Source organism: Psammomys obesus, unplaced genomic scaffold (assembly GCF_907164565.1).
Source record: "Psammomys obesus unplaced genomic scaffold, mPsaObe1.curated_primary_1811, whole genome shotgun sequence".
Classification (NCBI taxonomy): domain Eukaryota; kingdom Metazoa; phylum Chordata; class Mammalia; order Rodentia; family Muridae; genus Psammomys; species Psammomys obesus.
Window position 1 is genome coordinate 1450476 of NW_026589732.1, and position 23668 is coordinate 1474143.

The 23668-nt window shown below is 48.7% G+C and overlaps 1 protein-coding gene across 2 annotated transcripts in view; it reads right to left on the reverse strand.

The window, feature by feature from the left end:
• Nucleotides 1-23668, reverse strand: part of Fbxo10 (F-box protein 10) — a 46018-nt gene that overhangs the window by 7398 nt on the left and 14952 nt on the right. For both annotated transcript variants that reach the window (XM_055605340.1, XM_055605341.1), the window contains exons 2-8: nt 17567-18157; nt 13464-14285; nt 7536-7685; nt 5569-5705; nt 3372-3442; nt 1707-1859; nt 677-946 (exon numbers count right to left, since the gene is read on the reverse strand). In XM_055605340.1, coding sequence (XP_055461315.1) covers nt 677-946; nt 1707-1859; nt 3372-3442; nt 5569-5705; nt 7536-7685; nt 13464-14285; nt 17567-18151 — 2188 coding nt within the window. In that variant the 5' untranslated portion in view covers nt 18152-18157. The remainder of the gene's footprint in view (nt 1-676; nt 947-1706; nt 1860-3371; nt 3443-5568; nt 5706-7535; nt 7686-13463; nt 14286-17566; nt 18158-23668) is intronic.

The following is a 23668-nucleotide window of genomic DNA, read 5'->3' on the forward strand; positions in this document are numbered from 1 at the left end:
TGCCAGAGAAAAGAGCCTTCCAGGGCCCATGAATTTATTCTTTTTCTCCAATAGAACTTGGGATTCTTATAACCCATATATCATGTCATTGGGTCAGGTTCGAGAGGTGGCTCAGTGGTTAAAAGCACCTATTGCTCTTATAGATTACCTGGATTCGAATCCCAGCACCCACATGGTAGCTCACAACCATCTATAATTGCAGTTCCAGAGGGATCCGATACCGTCTTCTGACATCCATGGGCAATAGACATGAATGTAGTACACAGACATACATGCAGGCAAAACACTCACACACATAAAAAAATTTTACAAATATTCAGAGAACAAAGCCAACTAAGACCTTTAACAACCCGTGTCACTGGGCATGAGTTAGGGCAGAAATCCAAGGAAGAGAGGATGAAGGGGTTATGTTTACAGTAAGTTAGAAAGTCCTCGTTGGCATGGGATGTAGATGGAGAAAGCAAACTCCAGGCAAAAGAAACACATTAGTGAAGTCAGTGGGGTAGACGTAAGGAGAAATGGATTTGAGCTTAGGGAAAAGTTCAGGGTCTTAGTTATTAAGTAAGTAGACAAAAAGTAGCTAGTGAGGCTAGAAGGGCAGGCTGGGACAGAGCGCGGAGAGTTCCAGGACAGTGGGAGCCATGAAAAGCTACAGTGGGGGCTGGGGAGCACTCACCTCCATTGTGATTAATACTGTTGGACTCCACTAGAGCGATGGTGATCGGCCGGCGCAGAGGGTCGTCCTCCTTCTCCAGCTCCGTCTCCCAGAGGATGGCATCCCCATCCTCACTGAAGTTCTCCTGTGCCCCGTGGCCTCCAGGGAACCCGCCAGAGCCGTCTTTCTGGCTGAACACTGCCACCCCATACAGGCCATTGTAGCTCACATGATTGCTGGTGACATGGGGCAGGCTAGAGGACATCATCCACACACCACAGCCCTTGTTAGCTGGGACAGTGAAAAAGAGCCTGTCACCGGCGCCCAAGAATAGGTGAAGCAGCACCCAGTGTTACCCCAAAGGAGGACTGAGACACGTCACCTCACGGCTCTGGCGCACACAAGGGACAAGCTAGGATCATTTCTCAGGGTGTGAAGTGCTCCGAGTACTGCCAACTCCCACAGGGCAGTGCAAGGGCACACTGGTGCCTCTGCAAGGGAGCAGGCTCAGTGTGAACCCCAGCCCTACTACCTCCTAGCTGTGACGGAGTTACTGAACCCCTGTGCCTCGGCATCCTTACCTCTAAGCTGGGGTTAATAACTACTTTTACAAGGCAGTCTTAAGGTTAAATGTGACAGTGCGTAGAGGCAGGCTGAGTAACCCTAGCTACAGATATTATCAGACGCAGTCCAGAAAGGTTGAGCCTTCGCTTAATGTCACACTGGCAGTGACAGCATTTTCTGTAATTAATATGATTTTCTGTTACATTTTCCATCGTCTGTATCAAAGGAGAAGGGATGGGAGGCATTAGACACCCACGAGGTGGAACCCACATGGACACTTGAAGCAGACAATACCCCGCCTTTTATCTTCCATGGAGCTAGAGCACTGTGGCTGACTCTTGCTAGGAGCCAGAGCCCATGTCTGTCCTACGAGTGAAGGTTGTGAGGCCTGCAGGAGATGACTGCCTTCTCAGGACCCACTGGTTTGGCACTGACACTTGGGCTCTCCGCCTCCCTGATGGGCTGGATCACAGACCCCACTCCTTACCATAGATGGTGTTCCCCTCTATCAGCCCTCTGCCTTCATCACCCACGACTACACCGTCCGAGTAGCCAAAGCAGATGAGGTTGCTCCTGAGGACTGGGACGCCTCCGCGGCGGATGTCGACCCCTCCCCATTGATTCTCACGGATGACGTTTTCTATGGGGAGATGTGGAGAGGTCAGGACCCAAGAGCCACCTCCAGTGCAGGCCGTGGTGACTGGGGCAGCTAAGAGAAATCACTCCCAACTCTCACCCACAGCAGGATACCCACATCTGCGCTGCCAGCAACCAGCACCCTGAAGTTCACCGACTGGTTGTTGCAGGAACTCGTCTGCTTTCCCAAGGACAAAAGCTGTGTCTGTCTTGTACACTCCTGTGTCCTCAAACCCACTCTAGGCTGCAGCCTTGAGACTGATGAGGAAGAACAACCTCCTCCCATTTGCTCGCCCTCAGCCTCAGCCCTGCACTCTAACCTCACTGCCCTGTCCCGTCCCTGGGAGCTACCTCCACCCCCGGGACTTGGGGGAAGAATCTCACATCAGAGGAGTGGTCCTCGACACTGCTGCCTCAGCACAGGGGCAAGGCAAAAGGGACTGAGTACTTACAAGGCCCTCTGCAATGGGCCCTCCCTGCCTCTGCAACCCTATCTCGTACCTTTCAACCCTTGCTCCCATAATCCATCCTACAAGCAGCCCTGCTTAGGTCTGAAAGTCTGTTCCCACAGGGAGCCTTGCATTCAGGGCTGTTTCACTGGACTTCTTCCATCTCTCAGGTTCTGGATTACATGTCATCCTTGAAGAGAAGCCTACCATGATCATATGATCTCAAGTCCTCACCTTATGCAAATGGCTAGATCACACTCAGTTGGACACTTTCTGTTTGTCTAGATATGTCTATATACATTACTTTTTATTTTTACATGTTTCTTCTTCTAAACTGTCAGTTCCTGAAAACAGAGTTAGTATCTGTTTCATTTATTGCTACATGTCCAGCTCCTGAAACAAGGGCTGCACATGCTCCTCCTCTTCCTCTTCCTCCTCCTCCTTCTCAAATCTAGGATCTAACCTAGGGCCACACACATGCTAGGCAAAAGCAGTCTACAACTGAGCTTTGAGTATCTGGTAAATGGTGGTTATGGGAAATCAAGATCCCGGGCTCCAACGATGTGCCAGGCAGATTTGATCCTTGCCTGGTACCAGAGGAGACAGATGAAACAAAGCACTAAGAAATTCTGTAAAATGTTCAACAGGGGAGGTACCCTGTGTTCAGTGGGCATTTGCGGGGAGTCAGGGCAGGCTTCCTTCAGGAAGCAGCATGAGTTGAGACATAAAGGGTTTGTACGAATTGGGCAATTTTCAGAGTGAGCAGAAGCTCACACAGAAGTATGGGAAAATCCAGACACCTGTTGAATTGGCGCGGTTGGAAGTGTGAGCTGGTCAGCCAGAGGCTGGCAGAGATGGCACCCCTCTCCCATGCTATCCTGGGCCCTCCTATGAAAAGCATGGCCCCCATGGAACTAGCACCCCTGAATACCACCTGCAAATCAAAGAGGAAGGTCTGGTAAGTAAAGGAGTAGCCTAAGGGCCTGAGGCTGGTAGGGTGAGGCCAGAGGTGGGTTAGCTGCTACCTCCCCTGGCTGGCTGTGGCTTCAGCAGTCCCTACCATATACCTGTGATGAGACCTTTGCCATTCTCGTTCACTGCTATGCCAGCTGCGCGCCCCTTGAAGATGTGGTTTCCACTGCAACAGAAGAGACAGGGAAAGATGGGAGACCAAGGCACCTATGTCATAGTTCAAGGCGCTTTCCTTTAAAACATTTCACAAATGCTGTGTGTGTGTGTGTGTGTGTGTGTGTGTGTGTGTGTGAGAGAGAGAGAGAGAGAGCGAGAGCGCAGGTGCATATGAGCTACAGCATTCATGTCAGAGTACAACTTTTGGGAGTTGGTTCTGTTTTTCCACTACAGGTTCTAGGAATCAAGCTCAGGTTGTCAAGCTTGCATAATAAGTATTTTCATCACACACCATCACACTGGGCCGCACTGCCTTCCTTCATAGGCTTCCCAGTGGCCCAAGGTCATAGGGAACAGTCACCTTCTGAAATCCCACAATCTAGGCACTTGGAATTCCTTGGCTGTCCCTGGGATAGCTTGACCCAAAACAAAACTCGCAACTCTGGGACATAAGCATAATACTATCCAATGCTCTCAAGCTTTTCTGTACTGCACCGGTCATCACACATACGCTTACACTGATCTCACCATTGTACGAGTGTCACGGGCAAGTCTTGGCAGCATGAAGAATTCCTAGGATGCTGTACCAAGCTTTCTTAGAGTAACCAGAGCTCTACAGCTCTCAGCGTTGTGGCGTCTCAGTCAGGGATCTCAGATTCTTTCTGTGTCCCCTCCCCTGGCCCTACCTCCAAAACCAAAGAAACGCAGGATGTCTGAGTTTTAAAAAACAGTAACACCGACTGCAAGTCTTCATTCAAAACTCTTTAACAGTGTCCTAGAACACGCAAAATGTACTATGTCCACATGTTGTGCTCATGTAAGCATCCTTAGAAGTGGGATGCTATCTGCCTAAAAGCAGTAGATGAAACACGAAGAACAATAAAATGGACGTGACCTGGAATTTCCCCAAGTGACTCGGGTAAGCATCACACAACAACACTCAGAAAAGCTCTTATGGAAAAGCACAGGGGAAAGCGCCTCAGAGCACGCCTGCTACACGCTGATGGCAGCTGCTTTCCTCAAGCGCTGACACGCCTGAGCCTCTGCCCACCCCCTCCTCGGCCTTGGCTGACGTAGGCCTGACTCCACTAGCCCAGACTTTCTGCCATTTCTTTCCACTCTTACGCTGCATGGCAGACCAGAAGGTATATCCATGGGTACAGGAGGTCAGGCTACAGTGCCCCCAGGGCAATGACTTACTGAGACCGTCTCAATTATGAAACATGGGGGACAGGAGAGATGGCTGAGCACCTGATGCTCTTGCTGAGGACTATGGGCTCTTTGCTGCTGGTCCCTCTCCTCTTGCTGTGCCTGTTTCTAGGAATGGCTGCTACAGCTCTGAAAGAGTGCAAGTCCTACCCATACTTTAAAACCCAGCCATTACCTCTTTCTTTTCCTTTTTAGTGTGGAAGACTGAACCTTCTAGGACCTGGTGCATGCTGGGTAAGTTTTCTTCCATGAGTTCTCCCCAGCCCTCAAAGTCTACTTGAATGGCATGCCCAGTGAAAGGCCTTCCTCCCTGCTCTTAGAGCGATTCCTTCCTCTTGACAGCACCAACGGTGCCTTTCCCAGTCTGCCCCACACTACTGCAGAGACACTCAGTCCTGTCTTTCCCTCCCCTCTGAAGACCTACAGCCCATAAAGAGCATAGCATGTGTTCACACTAATTAGTTAATTAATTAATTAACTCATTCATTATGTGTCCCTGTCTCTGTGCACATTCAGAACAGCACACGCATAGAGGCTGGAGGACAATCTGCAACAGTTGGTCCTCGCCTCCTAGCGTGTGGGTCCCTGGGATCAAACTCAGTTTGTCAGGCTTGGTAGCAGTGCCTCTACTGTCCCAGACTAGGGTAAGCTCCAGGGAGCAGCAGGCACTTGTCTGCCTTTGTTAATCTCTGTTAGAAGTGCGCATTAGTGTGGCCAAACAGAATGCCGGCACACAGCTAAGTGGAAGAGAAGACAGGAGCACCGGGGCAGCTTCGTTAGCGGGGTGGGATTATGGATGAAGACACTTTGTTTTGTTGGCAGCAGCACAGCCGTAGCAAACAAACAGGCTTTCGAGCGGAAGAAAGACAGAGAAGGGGAGTAAAGGAGCGTGGAAGTGGCAGACAGTCTGGGCAGAGCAGTGCCTACCTCACAATTGGATTTCCATGGTACAGGATATAAATGCCAGCCTCCTTATTTGAAAAGATTTGGTTGTTCCTGATGACGCCTTTCCCATTGCCAAGGACAACAATGCCAGAGCGAAGACCATGGTGGATCTGGTTACACTGCAAGTGAAAGTGAGATTTGGGAGACAAATTCCTGGGGGAAGCAGAGTGCTTCAGTACCGCCTCACAGCTGTCCCAGGATGGACCCAAGCACGGCTAGACCACCACCAGAAGCTGCCAAGCACACAGCAAAGGGACTAAGTGATGCAGCTGCTTTCCTTGCCAGCTGTGTGCGTGCAAGCAGTAGGCAGGGTGTGAAGGTGAGTCCTCCCTGCAGCCTTGGGGTATGGCTGTGGGGCCTTTGCTGTTGGAGGGTTCTGTGCCTCTTTTCCAAGGCAAGAGGCTATGGAAAGGGCCAGAGCCCCCATCCCCACCCCCACTATAAAATCACCCAGCCAGGGCACGCCAACTTGGCCCTTTGTGCTTACTCCTGAGAGAAGGACATCGGTTCAGTACAAGAGCCCCAGGCATCCCCCTGCTTCTGCCTCCCCAGTGCTGAGATGATAACTCTTCCAAACAGTGCCAGGTTGCCCAGCTTGGTCATAGTAATCCTAGCACGAGGGCAAAAGGATCCCAAGTTCAAGGCTACCTATTTCAAAAAAATCCAAAGCTCAGACACAAGCCAACCAACCAAACCAACAAAACAATGATGTCACAGAGACTTAAAATCTGATCCATTAATTGAGGCAGGAAAATTCCTGTATCAATGCACCTTCAAAGAACTCTTCCCTTTATCTTCAGCTAGGACAATGACAAAATCAAAGCACGTTTCTGTCCATCATTTTGACCTTTTGAACATGTGACCTGATCTAGTCATGTCCAAAGGTGTGCTCACCATCTTTTCTCCTTAAATTATGACCTTAAACACAAATGCATCGTTAACTGAGTGTGCCCAAGAACGTGCCCGCCCTACAGTGTTTTCTCCTTGTGTGGACAAGCTCCCCGAATAAATCCCCGTGCTTCGTTTGTTGGGAGGGCGCCATCTTAGACACATCTCATACTCGCCCCACACCTGCTACGGCTAAGCCTTTCTCCACCCACGCGCCCTGGCTGTACTTGTTGACTTTGGATGCTAAGAGGTAACCAGCACAGCAGACTAGTGCTACAAGGTCTCCCACATGTGCTCTCTTTCAAGAGCTCCGAAGGGGCTGGCCACGGGATCCACAGGATGCCCCTGGAGAGTCTGAAAAGCTTAGAGAGGTCGGTGGGTGTACGTGAAACACTTCCCTGAGCAAGGACTGAAATAGGCCCCTGTCCTTTCTCCGCTCTGCCTGAACTGACAGGACTTCATGCTTGCAAGTATGTACGTTATCAACTGAGCCATCTCCCCAGCTCCACAGTCAAGGACTTTATGTAGTTTTCAAGCTGGTAAAATACAAACTACAAGCCATGCTTGTAATCCCCAGGGCTTGGGAGGTAGAGGCAGGAGGATTAAGACTTCAAGGCCAGCTTGAATTGCAGGAGAACCTGTCTGTATCTTCCAGCCAACTCCCTAATAAGAATAAAACAGAACCCAACTCCACACTACAAAACTGCCTTGCGGGTAAAGTATACCTGTCCTTTCTCCAGAGAATGGACTGACTGGACTTTGTCTTTAGACTCATATGTAATACAGGGCAGACAGCACCTCTTTACTAGAATTAGCTTCAAAGCCAGATATATATGGGTTCTGAGGAGGCCCTGAGAAATTTCCTTGTCCAGGCTCGGCTTTTCCTGTTAGTGAGAAGATTTCAGGATGTGAAAAGTCCAAAGTCACCAGTAATACACCTAGGAAGAGCCATGAGGACACACAAAGACGGGCAGGAACCAACTTGAAATACTTCACCATCTGCAGACAAAGTTTCTAAAGAGTAAGAGCCAGGCTGAACGCAGAAGAACAGAGAGAAGTACCAGGATGAGTGGATTCGATTTCTTCCGAATGTCCACACCAGCCTCCGCATTGTGGTAAATGTTGTTGCCAGCAATCAAGCCTCCACCCTCCAACCGAAGAAAGATGCCTGATGCCCGGCAGCGGTAAATATCATTCCTGAGCATGACGATCTAAGCAAAAGAGAGGAAAACAAAACAACACTTTTTTTTTTTTTTTTTTGTCAAAGCATGGTCAAAAACCACCAAGGGAGAGTGTTCAGTGTGTAAAGGCAGTTTCTGACAAGCCTGACAATCTAAGTTCAATTCCCAGGGCCCACAGAGTGGAAGGAGAGAACCAGCTCCCCAGAGTTGTCCTCTGACCTCCATACTCATGCTGTGACACACGCGCACGCGCACGCGCACGCGCACACGCACACACACACACACACACACACACACACACACAATGTAGTGATGATAATAAACGTATGAGAAGAGCATACAAGCCTTTTCCTACCCAAGCGGTTCCGGCGGTTTACACTTGGTGAGAGGGGCACCTCTCTGCACTCCACCTTCCCGCTCCGTGCTTGAGAGGACGCGGTCTCCCTTATCCCGTGTGACACTGCCCTGTGGGCTCCTTACTTCATGCCAGGGTCTCACTAAAGCTCAGAAGCCTGACCTTGGGCTCAAGCCTCAGAACTAGACGATGGGATGGAGAGACACAGATCAAGTGCTCGCCAAACTTCATGCTCTTGAGTTTGCCCAGGCTGACCTCAAACTCACTCACTCTGTAGCCAGCCACGACCTTGAGCTCCAGGGACCCACCTGCTTCCGGCTCCCTAGCCCCGGAATTACAGAGCTGCACCACCACACAGTGCTGGGTATCCAACCTGGCACTTCACCGAGTCACATTCCTAGTCCATAGCAACTTCCTGCACTCAATTCCAGATCTGCCCCTTCCATTGAATCCTCATCAAAGAGTGCAGGTTACACAGCCAGTGCTAAACACAGTGCTTAGGCACTCTCCTCCAAAGATTTCCCTCGAATTTATGAAACCAAGGCCTATCATCGTCGTCGTTGTCGTCGTCATCGTCATCATCATCGCAGTGCTGGGGATCAAACTCAGGCCTTTGTACCTACTAGGCAAGTACACCCCACCCCACCTCAGCTGGAGCTCATGGTCTTTCCTGCTATGAGGTGCCAGGAATTACAGCTATATGACATCACTTCTGGCCCCAGGCCAATTCTTTTGTTTTGTTTTGTTTTGTTTTGAGACAGGGTTTCTTTGTGTAATATTTCTGGCTGTCCTGGATGCGCTTTGTAGATCAGGCTGGCCTCGAACTCCTGGAGAATCACCTGCCTCTGCCTCCCTGAGTGCTGGGATTCAAGTACCACCACCCTGCTCCCAAGACCAATTCCCAAATTAAAAAAGCTTACTTTGTTAAAGCCGAGTATAGTGATGCATATCTTTAATCCCAGCACTGGGAAGACAGAGAAGGAAGGAGGGAGACTGTGGTCAGCCTGGACTATGTGGCAAGACCCTGCCTCAAACACAAGAAAAACAGAAAATAAATATCAGTTGTTACGGGGAAACAGCTTAGTCAGTGAAGTGCTTTGCTGCATGAACAAAGGACCTGAGTTCAAGCCACACCTGCTCGCATGCGTGCGCACACACAAAGTTTGTTGTTTTTTTCTTTTGGTGTAGTAACTTGTTAGAAAAACCTTGTCAGAAAAATGTGTTTTCAAATGCTGATTTCAGTGCTTTGAGATCTGGGTACTGCCCTGCCATGGGTATTGTTATAATGTTGAACAATCTCCTGTGACCTTGTGATGACAAGGAATGTTCCCAGTTATCCCTGATTGGCTGATTAAAAGGCCTATCCGTAATGCCTAGGAGTGGTATGGCTGGATCTTGAGGAAGCGCTATTCCTAGTTGTCTGAGAAAGCGCCAGATTGCTTTCCAGAGTGGTTGTACCAGTTTACATTCCGACCAGCAGTGGAGGAGGGTTCCCCTTTCTCCACAACCTCTCCAGCATGTGTTGTCCCTTGAGTTCTTCATCTTGGCCATTCTGATGGGTGTAAGGTGAAATCTCAGGGTTATTTTGATTTGCATTTCCCTAATGGCTAATGATGTTGAGCATTTCTTTAAGTGTTTCTCTGCCATTTGATATTCCTCTATTGCGAATTCTCTGTTTAGCTCTGTACTCCATTTTTTAATTGGATTACTTGATTTGTTGCTGTTTAACTTCTTGAGTTCTTTATACATACTGGATATTAGTCCTCTGTCAGACATAGGGTTGGTGAAGATCCTTTCCAAATCTGTAGGCAGTCATTTTGTTCTGACAACAGTGTCCTTCGCTTTACAGAGCTTTTCAGTTTCATGAGGTCCCATTTATTGATTGTTGCTCTTAGAGCCTGTGCTGTTGGTGTTCTCCAACCAAGGACCATGCATGGAGATAACCTAGAACCTCTGCACAGATGTAACCCATGGCAGTTCAGTGTCCAAGTGGGTTCCATAGTAATAGGAACAGGGGCTGTCTCTGACATGAACTGATTGGCCTGCTCTTTAATCACCTCCCCCGAGGGGGGAGCAGGCTTACCAGGCCACAGAAGAAGACAATGTAGCCCCTCCTGATGAGACCTAATTGATTAGGATCAGAAGGAAGGAAAAGAAGACCTCCCCTATCAGTGGACTTGGGGAGGGGCATGTGTGCAGAGGAGGGAGGAAGGGAGGTATTGGGACGGGAGGAGGGAGGGAACCACGGGGGGATACAAAGTGAATAAAGTGTAATTAATAAAGAAAAAATGAAAAAAAAAAAAAAAAGGCCTATATGTGGGCAGGGCAGAAGGAGGTAGGCCTGGCTAAGCTTCTCGGGCTTTGGGGATAGAAGGAACACAGAAGAGAGGAGAGGAAGGAAGGACACAAGAACCAGAATAGAAGCCCCGGGATATTTTGGTGACAGGTGGCCTAACACTCATATTCTGTCTGTAACTTGAAGGCAGTGAAAGGAAATTTAGCTTGGGCCCAGACCATGAAGAAAGCCCCTAGTGCTAGTGAGAAAGGACCACTGACAGGGGCTCCCCTAGACCTAAGGCCATAATCCCTACCCCGACCAAGATGAAGCACAACACTGGAGAGCTCTGTCACTGCCAGGCTCTCCTGGGCAGGCTGACAAACACCAGTCCCTCACGGTAGTGGGAGGGTGAGAGCTGACACAGGGGCCTTTCAGAGGAGCAGGTGCAAAGAACAGATCCAGACAGAAAAGCAGCAGAAGGCAAAGATGAGAGAAACTGAGGCCTATCACAATGCCACCATCAACCAAACCAGCTCAGTTCCTGCCAAGTCTGACCCTCAGAAGACCACAAAGGTGTTTCCAAACATGATTCCCTCGACTTCCAACGTTACAGCCCCCACGAAACAACCAGGCTGCTTCAGCCAGCTGTCATCCTGCTGGCGTATTTTACGACCAGGGAAGTAGAAGCCCTCTGACCGGTGATGAAGACCTTGGCCCTCAACTCAGGGCCCCACACTCCCACCTACAACCTCAGCTTGTGTTCATTCCACTTAGCATTCATAATGGTGACTTCCAAATAAGTTGATTTTTTTTTCCTTTCCAGTCAAAATTCCTGAAAATCAGTTTCCAGATTCTTTGCTAGAAACTATCCAGGAATTTCTGGCCACCTAACTCCTGCCAACTGTCTCCTGAGGCAATGCTCAATACAGCTACAGTTAGAGCTGTGGACACTCTTGTTTGTCCTTGTTGAGGTTTCCAACCACAGCCTTATTCCTCCTGCACAGTTTGAAGCAATGGCTTTACTTTAGGGGACCTGTCCTGGCTCCTTGAGGGCAGGTCGGATGCCATCACTTCTGGGTTCCTGTGCCACACCCCCAGCAATCTATCAGAGAACCTCTCAACTGGACTGTCATCACCTTTAAAAAGGCTTATTGAGCACTTGGTATACTAAGTTTTCCTTCTCTTTCTTTCTTTCTTTCTTTCTTTCTTTCTTTCTTTCTTTCTTTCTTTCTCTCTCTCTCTTTTTTTTTTTTTTTTTGAGATTAGGGCCTAGACAAAGCTTAGACTGGCCTTAGATTTGTGATCTTCTCATTTTAACCTCCTGAGTGCTGGACTTACAGGCATGCACCACCATGACCAAGCTAGTATTTTCCATATGTAACCTTTGCTAATCATCTTCACAATCCTTTAACAATGCATGGGCAGGAGAGCCAGATTTTTCTCAGCAGCCATGCCCTCGATAACTGTGTGAAGAGAAAAGTCCTCTCCGAGGGCTCAGACCTGACCCTTTCAACATGGTACCTGGGGAAGTAAATTAGCCTCCTTCCACATCTGTTTCCTTTTTGAGACAAGGTCTCACTTTTTTGTAGTGATCCTCCTGCCTCAGCCTCTCAAGTACTGGGATTCCTGATATGCACCATCACACTAGCCCCTCTTCCTTAAACAAAACAAAACAATTTTCTACTTATAATGTAGTATAGTCTTGTGTTTTTATGGTAACATCACCAAAAATTGTCCTTAGAAGCGGCCTGGGAGCTGGGTGTGGTGGCACACACTTTTAATCTTAGCACTGAGAAACAGGCAGATCTCTGTTGAGTTCAAGGCCAGCCTGGTCTACAAACCAAGTTTCAGGACTGCAAAGGCTTTGTTACACAGAGAAACCCTGTCGAGAAAAACCAAAACCAAAACCAACCAACCAAACAAACAAACAGAAAAAAGTGGGCCTGGTTATATATAACTAAATACAACTGTAGTTAACCGTTCATGGCCTTTAAGAACCACACTGGACTCTGCAATGCTTTTTAGTTTCCTGAGCACTTCTGCTAAGGTTATAGCACCAAGCCCTCAGACCTCTGAGAAAACCACGCTGGAACACTCTCTTCCACGGTACACAATTGCAGGTGATTCCCAGGGAAATGATAGAGAGCTGAGACCCAAGCCCATGGCAAGCTATGCTTCCTTCTGCATGGCCTGCTCACCTTTCAGACACTTTGTGGCACCAACTGTTAATGGACATGGAGGTTGTTCCACAGAACCCAGTGTGACCTCGCCAATAAGGGAGCAATCTCCTCAGTGGTGGCCGGCTGCTCTTAGTGTGGTGTCTGCCTTTCTGGACTCTGGGCAAGGGGAACTCCTGCTTGCTAGCTACACATTTGTTTTGATTTTTTTTTTTAAGATTTACTTTATTTTATGCGTATGAGTGTTTTACCTGCATGTATGTATGTGCTTGCTTGGTGCCCATGGGGTTCAGAAGAGGGCTTTGGATCCCCTAAAACTGTAGTTACAGATGGTTGTGAGCCACCCCATGGGTGCTGGAAACCAAATCTGGGTCTTCTGGAAGAGCAACAAGTGCCCTTAACCACTAAACCGTGTCTCCAGCCCTACAACCTCTGAATGTGTTCCAGCTGCACGAGTGAACCAACCTCACAAATTGCCCAGAACGGGGTGTGCTTGCTTCCAGCATGTACCCCCCTTTCCCATCACACACGTTCCACTTGTCCTGCACCCTCGATTTCTCCGACTCAGCTCAGACACCTGTTGCTGCAGAAACTCTTTTTCAACTGTCTCACTGGAGGCCATCTGTGCTTTAAAAAAAAAAACCTGATTTTTTTTTTTTTTTTTTTACAAACACCTAGAAAACATGTATGAGGAACAGAAAGACACATGTAAATGGAGGAAGAAGACCTAGGCTCTGTCTCAGACTTGCTCAATGACCTTCTCTGGGCCTCTATTTCTTTTTCTGGGAAATGGGAAGACGTTAGTCTTATCTAAGTCAGAGGATGGACAGAAGTCAAAGATCTCCAGTAAGCTTGAAAAATGATCTAAATGTGCAGTTAGCTCATCACACCCTTCCCACACAGAGCCACAGGGGCCCTCTCAAAAAGCACAGCTCATGCATTTAGCAGTGACCACCCGGGGAGGCCTCAAGTTACAGTGTCGGTCCTTGGGACAGTACCTTGCTATTGTGTATACACCGCACTGCGTAAGTTAGGTTCCGGAAGATGTTTCTTTCCATCTTGGCTCGGCCATAGGAGCAGACGAAGACGCCACCCTTCCCATCCCGGAAGAGGCACTTGCGGATGAGGCAGCCCTGCACAGAGCTGGCTAGCGCCATGGCTTCCTTGTCTTTCTGCAGCTCCTGATGCAGCGAGTTCAGCACGAGACAGCTGGGCAGCTGGATGGATGCTCCTGGTAGTGGCGGGCCCAGAAAGGAGCCCCCCAGGACAGGGCGTGGGCCCTGAACCTGGTAGGACAGTCTGTATGTGAGCTGTTCGTCATCCTCCTCCTCTCCGCTGGGGCTCAGGCCACCATCACTGCTGTCTGGAGTCTGGGCCACTCTCTCCCCATCGCTGCCCACCTCTGCCTCCTTGGAGCCTGGCTTTGGAGAGCTACAGACTGGGCTTGTAGGACTCTGGCTGCCTTCAATGACAATGTCACAGGTCCTTGGGCTCCAGGCCTGGTCCCGGCTCTCTAAGTCCAAGGACATTAAAAAGTCATGGTCTTCTGCAGGGAGCAAGATGGGAGAGGACTTGATAAGGCCCAGGAGGTACTTGTAGGCCCAGTTCTTATCTGCCGACGGGTGGCCCTCAACAGTTACCGAGTTGTTTTCACTGCCCACAAATTCACAGTTTTCCAACATACATAAGGGCACATTGTGCAAAAAGACATGGGTGTTTTTGAAGGTACAAAATTTCACTTGGCAGGTGCCTGGGCCATGGACCTGGATGTGTCCATTCTCAAAGTTGCAGTTGTCAAACTGGATGTGACCTGATGTGGTCTGGGGGACAAGAAGGAGAAGACGTGGTCAGAAGCCTACACTTTGCTTTTATGGTCATCATCCTTGCTGCTCTTGAAGGAGGGAGGAGATAGAAAGGCCCTTGGTTTCACTTCCTCCCCTTCTTTAAAAGTCTGGGATGTCAGCTGTCCACATCAAAGGGGCACAAGAAAAACTGCCAATTGTTGCATCCTTCTAATTCTAAAGGATAATGGAAGAGAAACCCATACTCTACGGCAGGACCCCTCTATGTAGTTCAAGTCTTAAATAAGTTCTCTGAAACTCCTGAATTGATGTCCCCCACCCCCTCCCTGCCCGCTTGTTTTCTGTTTGGTGGAATGGGAAGGAGGGAAGGCTGGGGACACAGTTCAGCGCTACAGCACTTGCCTAGCATGCAGGACGGAAGAGCCGCAGCACAGGGAGGCTTGGTGACGTGGAACTGATACCAAGGTGGCCAAGGGGAGTAAGAAGGAGGGTCACACTCATCTAGGGGATGCACAGTTGGGGAGAGCTTTGGATTTTCCCAAACAGGAGCTGGCTGGGATCTGAGCTGGACTTCAGCAAGTCTCTGAGAGGAGGAGAGCCCTTGCTTAGTGACTGGGCTATGTGACTAATCTGTACACGTTTCTCCTGATGGCATCTTTTTAAAGGCATCTTCCCCTCATCCCCACAGGTAGTTCTCTATCTGAGCCTGCTAGCTTGCAGCAGACCAAAGAGCTGGGCCCCGATACTGGCACTGTAGAGGACAGGCAAGAAGGATTGCGTGACTGGGACAGGTTACAGGGTTGGCCCAGCCACAGGCATCATGAGAGCCCAGTCTGTGCAGCCAGTGGTGTGTGGTGGAGCAAAGCAAGTGACAGGTCTCATCTTCAAAGAGACAGAACAGGGGACACTGCCAATGCTTAGGATGTGCTCCACTGGCTGACCACAGCGCTGCGTCTTCCAAGCGCACTTACCTAGAACAAATGGCTTCATCTCTCTAGGCCTCGGTTTCCTTGTCTGGAGCATGGAGCTTGCTAGTTTGTAAATCACAAAGCTGGTACTCAGACTCAGTGACAGTTAGCTATTATCATTTAAGGTCAAAGCAGGAGTCTTGGGGTGGGATGGAAAGGGCTGAACCTGTTGATTCAATTGAGACCCATAGACCTGAGTGACAGGTAAGCGTGGTGAGGTCAGACTCTGAAGACACCTCTGCATTCGTGACACTACGAGATGCTTCTCAACCATAAAATAAGGAGTGTAACCGACAACCCAGAGAGACCTGCCCCTGAGCAAGTGAAAACATCCCATGTCAGTGACCTGCCTTGATGGTTTTGGAAGGAGGGTGACCACACTTACCGGATGCGCCGCGTGCTTCCTTATGGCTCCACTACTTGCCCCTGCCGCCAGTGAAGCTCATCTTCCTCTTGGTGCTCTCAGTTTCTCAGAGATGCAGACTAATCTACATTTCTCTTAAGAGGTCACTGAAAACTGTGACACCGTCCCGGCCTTTGCAGTTTTTAGGCCAAGATGTCTCAGACCTCTGGCCTTCTTAGCTCAAAGACCATCACAGACCCAGCACTCACACATGTGAGTGCTCACAGATGGCTAACTACAAAGAAGCCTGTGCCGGGCCTGTCTCCCGAGGAGCTACAGCTGGGAGACTGAAGTGAGCACTTACTCTAAGAATCAATGTATTCCTAGGCAGGAAGGGTCGGGAGCCTTGTTTCTGGAAGCAAACTTTACTTCCAGGGATGCCCAGGAGCTCTTATGAAACACGCTAGAGCTAAAAAGCAGGCTTTCGGGATCCCAAGGACTCTGGCATAATGCAGTTTTACACATCAGAAGGCCTGAATTTGAGCTCTAACCTCAGGAATTACCCACCTGGGAAACTCACTAGCATCTCTGACTTTTAATGTCCCTCACCAGCCAGGGGAACCACAGCTACTGATCACCACGGATATTTCCTCAGACCTGAGGTTATCTTGATTATTAATACAGCTTTGGGTCGAAGCTCTGCCCAAGGTTCTGCTGCTGTCGTTGGGCCTCAGTTTCTTTCATTTATAAAACCAGGTGATGCAACCTCCTCTTAAGGCTCTAGGGAACATAAGAGAGGTATGGCTGTAAAGCACACACCTGGTGCATACTGAGTGTCACAAATGGCCAGTGACGTACAGATCATGACAACAGAGACAAGGATTTGTCGCTGGCTGTAACTGAAAGACCCCAGCCTCACCCTAAGTTAAACATAGCTAACGCCATTTTGTGAGACACCACTGTTTTATAAAACTCTGAAGGCCAGATGAGAAACTGGAAAATTACTGAGAAATCCTAGCTGTGTCACCCACTTGGGATATCTGTGGTCAGGCTGCCCCAGTCATACTAAAAACAGTTTGTGTTAATCACTCTCATAGATATCTGTGAGACTGTTTCAGCTAAGATAGGGAAAAACAAAATAACAGGTGGCGGGCCACGTCAAGGGGTCATCCTACCCCCCTTGACCACCCAGTTCCTAGAATCTTGGTGCCCTTGCCAAACTTTGACGCAAATTGTGGTCTCGTGTAAACGTACCAATCAGCCCCCTGTAACCATGCCCTCTCGCTTCTGTACCAGTGCTTCTGCCTCTAAAACCCTATAAAAACCCCAGCTTCCCATCTAGGGGGCGCGTAAGGTCCTCCCGAGTGACCTTGCTGCCCCGAGTACTCGTGAATCAAAATAAAAGCCTCTTGCTGTTTGCATCCGAATGGCCTCGTTGTTCTTTGGGAGGGGGTCTCTCTGACGGAAGATACCCTCCGGGGATCTTTCATAACTAGCCAATGCACAGGCTCAGGGCTGTTTTTCAGGACCACCAGCCCCCCCCCCCCCCCCACACACACACACACTTTGTCTAGAAGGTGACTGCTCTGTGCTCATGGATACTGTGTGGACTAATATTTCCTGGCTTCCCCTCCAGGTGCCCTTAAGAAGCAGTGACTCCAGCACAGGAGGAGGACTCGGGAGCTGAGGCCTCTGCCCTCTCTCTGGACACGCTGCTCACTCTGCCACCTCACCGCTCTACCTGGTGCTCTAGCTGATACAGTTAGAAATAGAAGAGGTATAAAAAAGTTTGGTCCTCAGCCCACCTCGAGTTTCTAACGCAGCTTTGAAGGAATTAAGGCACAAAGCATAATTCTGGATCATACTGGCCTGTGTGCCCACGTCTTCGCGAGTTCAGTTCTCAGAAGTATGTGCACAGAAATAAACGCCAGATTCTCCAATCTAACCGTAAAGGGAAGGACAGGAACGAGCATCCAGCGCACACCCACCTTGTACATGATCGGCGAGAACCAGGCTGGCATGAAGACGATATTGCACACACGTGTGGTTGAGCAGTGCTGGTCAATGCTGGCAAGCAGGGCCACCTCGCCCAACTTCCCTTGGCCCACAATCTCCACTGGCACCTTCAGGATGATTTCACCTTGCTCCTCATACACCCCTGGGAACAGCACAATTCGATCATAGAGGCTGGCCATGGCTAAGGCACTGCCCAAGCTGTCAAACTCACGGCCTGGCCCAACACTCAAAGTGCGCCGCTCCCTCTTCCTGCGGAACAGAGAGAAGCAGATGGAGGACTCCAAGTCCAGCGCGTTCTTGGTCCAGGTCTTGGAGGCCAGGTAGTGCTGCTTAAAGGCCTCTCTCCAGGACTCCGGCTCCACATCTGGCTGGTTGGGCCAGTTGGGGTGGCGGCACTCGGTGCAGCCTAGACACAGCTGCCGCCAGCGGGTACTGTCAAGGCTGAGAATCAGCTCGTACCAGGCCCTGCAAACCAGGCTGCAGCGGCCCAGGTCAGGCAGGTGCAGGTAGGCTAAGATCATACGCCACAGCTCCAGGGGCAGGCCACCCGTTTCCATGTTCACCTGGGGGAAACACATAAAGGAAGATTTTTGTCTACTCCCCTTTCACTGTTCCCTTTTTAAAAATAACACCTCCTGACCACAGGGCTGAGTAAGTGAACGAGGCACAGTCAATCAGAGGACTCCACTTCCTCAATCAGAATCTGTGATGTAATCCCAGCACTCTGGGAGGCAGAGGCAGACAGACGGATCTCTGATAGTTCAAGGTCAGCTTGGTCTACAAAGTCCAGGACAGCCAAGGCTACACAGAGAAACAAAACAAAGCAAAGCAAAGCAAAACAAAACAAAACAAAACAAACAACAACAACAACAAAACCTAGGATGGCTAATTCGGACTGTTAACTTACTTAGGTTAAGAAACACCTAGGGGATTAGTGAGGCACACCCTGGGGCAAGTCTGTGATGCAGTTAACCCCCTGACATATTCATAATATGATCGAATTATCAGGAAGTAGTGGGCAGGACCTGATGGCCTGTCCTTGGAGCTGTATCTGCTTCTCTAGGTCATGAGGTAAAGGAACTGTTCTAGGCTGGAGAGATGGCTCCGTGGTTAAAAGCACTTACTGCTCTTCCAGAGGATCCGCCTTCAGATCCCCAAGCCCACAGCAGCTGGCTCACAACCACCTGTAATCCCAGCCCCAGGGGGATTCCACACTCTTCTGACTTCCACAGGTACCTGCACTCACATGGCATGTTCTATGAGTCTGGCGTGGTGGTGCACACCTTTAATCTCAGCACTCTAGAGGCAGGCAGATCTATATGTGTTGGAGGCCAGCCTGTCTACATGCTGAGTTCCAGGGCAGCAGCCCTGTGTCTTAGAAAACACGAAAACAGCGAAGCCTGTTCTCCCACATACTCTCTGTTTTGATATTCTGCCTAAGCACATGTAGTCAAAAGCAACTGTCAACTCTGAAACCATGAGCCAAAATAAGAAATTCTCTTCGGTTGTTTCTGTCAGGTATTTGGTCAGAATGACAAGGTAAGTCACTAGTATAGACTCCTCTATTAGTAGGTTAGTCTCTTCTGTTTGGTCAGGTACTTTAAGGACGTGATCCCAGAACTCCTGGCAACCAGAGTCGCCACCTTGTGGAGAAAAACCTGTGGTATTGTCGCAGGCAGCAAAGCAGGAAGGATGGATCCATCTAAGCCTGTTGATGTCAGACGTGCAGCTATAATTTGGAGTTTGTCTGGCTTGGGTCCAGTATTTCCTTACTATCCCCCCTCTCTTCCCTTTTGGAATGGTAATGTATATTCAATGCCATTATATGTTGAGAGTATGTAATTTGCTTTTACAGGGGGTTATAATTAAGGCATTGCCTTGCATCTCAGAAGAGACTTTGGACCTTTAAACAATTGTTGAGACTGAAAGACTATGGGGACCTTTGAAAACCGGACCAAATGCATTTTGTGTTATGATATGACTACAAGCTTATGGCGACCAGGGAGTGGAATGCAGTGCTTTGAGTAAGAAGGGGCCCCATATGTTTAAATGCTTGCCCTTGAGCTGGTAACACTGTTTGGCGAGGCTTAAGAAGTGTGGCCTTGTTGGAGGAGGTATGTCACTGGAGGTAGTCTTGAGATTTTAGAGATTCAGGACATTCTGAGTTCACTCTCCCTGCATCCTGCTTTCCCTCTAAGCTAGCTATCAGCTGTTCCTGCCATCTTGCCTACCTGCTTCCCCACATGATAGTGATGGATGATTATCCCTCTGGGACCATAGCTCAAATAAACCCTTCCTTTTATGAGTTGCCTTGGTCACAGTGCCTCACCACAGCAAGAGAAAAGCACCTAATACAGAAGCTGGTACCGTCGCTGTGACAGACCGACCTTGTTAGTTTTTTGAGGAATGTGGAAAACTTTGGAACTTTGAACCAGAAAAGCTGTTAAATAGTGTAAGAGAAGCTTAAAGGGCCATCCTAGCAGAAGCAGCCACATTCTTCACCAAAATATCACAGAAAGGTCTCTAGCCGAGTTGCAAATATTGTTTCCCTCTGAAACCTCTTGGGCTGGGCCTGCGAAGTCCGAGCAGTTGTCCGAACAGCTTTCTTCCACACTCTTATTCTCAAGCTTGACTTCAGTGACACACTTTTTCCAACAAGGCCACACCTCCTAAGCCTCCACAAACAGTGCCACTAAACTGGGAATCTCATGATGGGTTATTCGCATTCAAATCACTACAAGTTTAACAACCATGCAGAAAGGAGTAGAGATGAACTATGAAGATAAGAGAGAAAACAAAAGGGAAGGACTGGTCTAAGTACCCTCGTGGTATGGAACACAGATTCCTGAAATGCCCTCGGGATCTACCTAAGAGTTTGGACCATACAGAGAAAGCCATCTTTGGCTGCAATGGTCCTGCAGTGTGGATGTCCTAAGTATCTGTCTTTCCCTTCTCATTCCCAAATCAACTAATCACTATTGTTTCCCTAAGAAATACTGTGTGGTTTTGGTCCTGGCTCAGCTACTCCCTGGGGTAATCCTAATGTCCTAACTATCTACTGGCTGGCTGCCCCACTGGAAAATATTCTTCCCCCTTACCAACAATCTATACCACATGATTACAGAGGCAGGGGTCTCTGAAGAAAAGTACAGAACAAAATGGCAGCCAGCCCTCTGGCTGCATCTGATATAAGGAGACCACTGAGACACTCTTTAGATGCATGTGAGTTGCTATTCTAGTAGCTGGCATCTTTCCAGAGGACAGGACACCAACAACTTCTTTTCTAAGCAATAAACTCTGGAGTAGGTGCTAGTGATCATTTTCCATGGGAGACAGGAAGCAAAAGATGAGCTTCATGGAGAGAGTGAACCAGAGAAAGCACTGGAAGCAAGGGGCATCCCAGTCTCTCTGCAGGCCATAGTGCTAGTCTCTAAACTCAGCTTTACCCCTGGCCATTGACTGCCACCAGTAATCTCCAAGCCCCATAAAAAGTTCCCCTTTAGACTGGGTACGGTCACCCAGTCTCTAATCCAAGCACTTAGGAGAATCAGAAGTTCAAGGCCAGCCTGGGCTATAAGACTCTGTCATAAATAAATATTCTTCTTTTGGTATAAGCTGACCATATTTGATTTCTACTCAGGGCCTCACACACACGCCAGGAAAATCTTCTACCACTGAGCTTTAATCCAAGTTTTCTTTTTGCTTTTCATTCTGAGACAAGGTCTCACTAAACTGTCCAAGCAGGCCTTCAATGTGCAGCCTCCTGCCTCACCACCTCGTGTATCTGGGATCACACACTATTTCTTCTACCTAGCCCTGTCATTCACACATTACATTTCTGCTTCCCAGTTCAGACTCAGGCTCCTCCTCCCACTTACCAAGTCCCCTGCCACACCTGATCAACTCCGTACTGTTATCTTTCTCATGTTTTCTCTTTCCCTCTCAGAGCTCATGACAAGACTATTCTCTGCTTCTCACTTCCCTTTTCTTTATTTGTGCCTTCAATTTAAAAACCATCAGAACTACCACATCCCCATAAATTTCTTATATGAAACAGGCGAACATCTCCAAGAGCCTGTGCTCATCTGAATCAGGACCGATTGCTGCATCTACAGGAAATACCTTTTGATCATTCCTCGGGACTCTGACCTACTTCTCCACCCATGTTTTCCTCGTCTCCATGTTCCACTTTCTCACACTGGTTCTCCTGAGTGCACCGTGTACTGGTGTACTGCTCCTGCACCAGACACTAGGAATGCACTTTCGAACATGCCTAACCATGGAGTCCCTTAATTCCACAAGAGACGACTGGCGGGTGCTCCAGAGCTAGAGCTGACCCCTGACTTATACAGCCTTCCTCATCTGTCCACGAGGGCCCCCAGGATCTATTGCTAACATCCCGTTCCTCAGAGTGATGCTAAAAGACACCCAAATTACAGCTACTGTAGCCACTGGTCATGCTAAGCACAGCTTCGACCTAGCTTACCAGAAAAGTGTTTGGCCCAGGCAGTCCACTGTGTGACAGACTTCAGACCTGATGTGCCAGTCTCTGTCCCAGATGGGTTGCTCATCATTAGGACAGCATTCTGTCAAGCCTGTTAAGGTAAGCCACAATTCAAAGACTACTGCCAAACCCATCTAAAGCTGAGCACAAATCCCAGCTTACTGTATGAGTTACAGAGAAGTAAGTGGGCGCAGGTCACTCTCCATCAAGTCTCCACTCTAATTTTCAGGTGGGTAACTGTTTCCACACTTGGATGTAAATTTACCATGTAGACACAGCTTTGAGAACCCCCCTTCCACGCACAGCGAGACTGACCCAGTGATTCCTACACAGAAATTCTTCCAGTAATAATGTAAATAAGGAGTTAAAGAGTAAAAATCCTGGAGTGGGGTTGCTTGCCTTTAGTCCCAGCACTCAGGAGGCAGAGACAGGGGATCTCTGGGAACTCAAGGCCAGCCTGGCCTATAGAGTGACAGGGTCTCAGAAAATGTAAATCTTTTCGTGAAGATGCTGAGAACTTGAGTCTAGCCTGTTACTGCGGGAAAGCCAGCTCTTCCCACTCGGGCAGTGCTAGCGCTACAGCTCTCAGCCTGTGGGTCACGACCTGTAGTGACAATTCTGGAATTTCAGTTTCTTTAAAAAAAAAAAAAACACAGAAATACAGTAAAAATGTTTTCGTTTTAATCCCAGGTATGGGGATATGGGGCTGCTTCGGACTATCTGCAGCATATGATTTGCTTCATGGTTCTACGAGAAGTATGGCTCAGCCAGCGGCAGAAAGTTCCTGAGATTGTGTGATGTTTGGAATTCTGGGAAAATTTTAAAGGGTGTATAAATGTTAGAGCCTCCCACCACCACCACCTAGGTGTGGTTGGGGGTTGTAGTTGGTGGTTGTTCGGGGGACTAGTTGCAGTTTGTTAGTAGTTGTGCTGAAAGAACAAAAAGAAAGAAATTAGATTTAGGGATCTCTCTCTCCCCTCTAGTCATCTTTCTCTCCCATCTAGTGAAACTGGAGAGGATAAATGGTGGCAAAAAGAAGAACCCACAAAGTGGCTAAGGCTGGCCACATTGACCCCTGGGGGGGGTTGAATGCTTCCTTCATAGAGGTCACCTAAGACCTTCGGAAAACACGGATATTTATATTTATACGATTTGTAATGAAGAGCTTAAGATAGCCTGAATATAACTCCATTTTGAAATAAAGATCTTGACTGGGAACTGAATTCAGGTACTAGGAAATATCACAGAATGTACACCTGGCAGAAAACAAAGTTAACTCTCCTAGCAACAGCCTCCAGGAAATATAACAGAATAAATGCTTCATAGAAAATAGAGACAAACTCCCTGGCAATAATCAATGGGAATCGGTTGAGAATCGGGTGGGAAAATTCTCCCCAATGTTTCAGATATGGTTTAGAAAAATAGCCATTGTGATTATATGCCTTAGCCATTGTGATTATGTGCCTCAGAAAAGGTCACCCCGCCCTGCTAAACTTCACCCAATTCTGTAACGCCAAGGCTTGTGCCCCCCTGCTTGCTGCCATGGAAACCCCCGGTTCACAGACTTTCC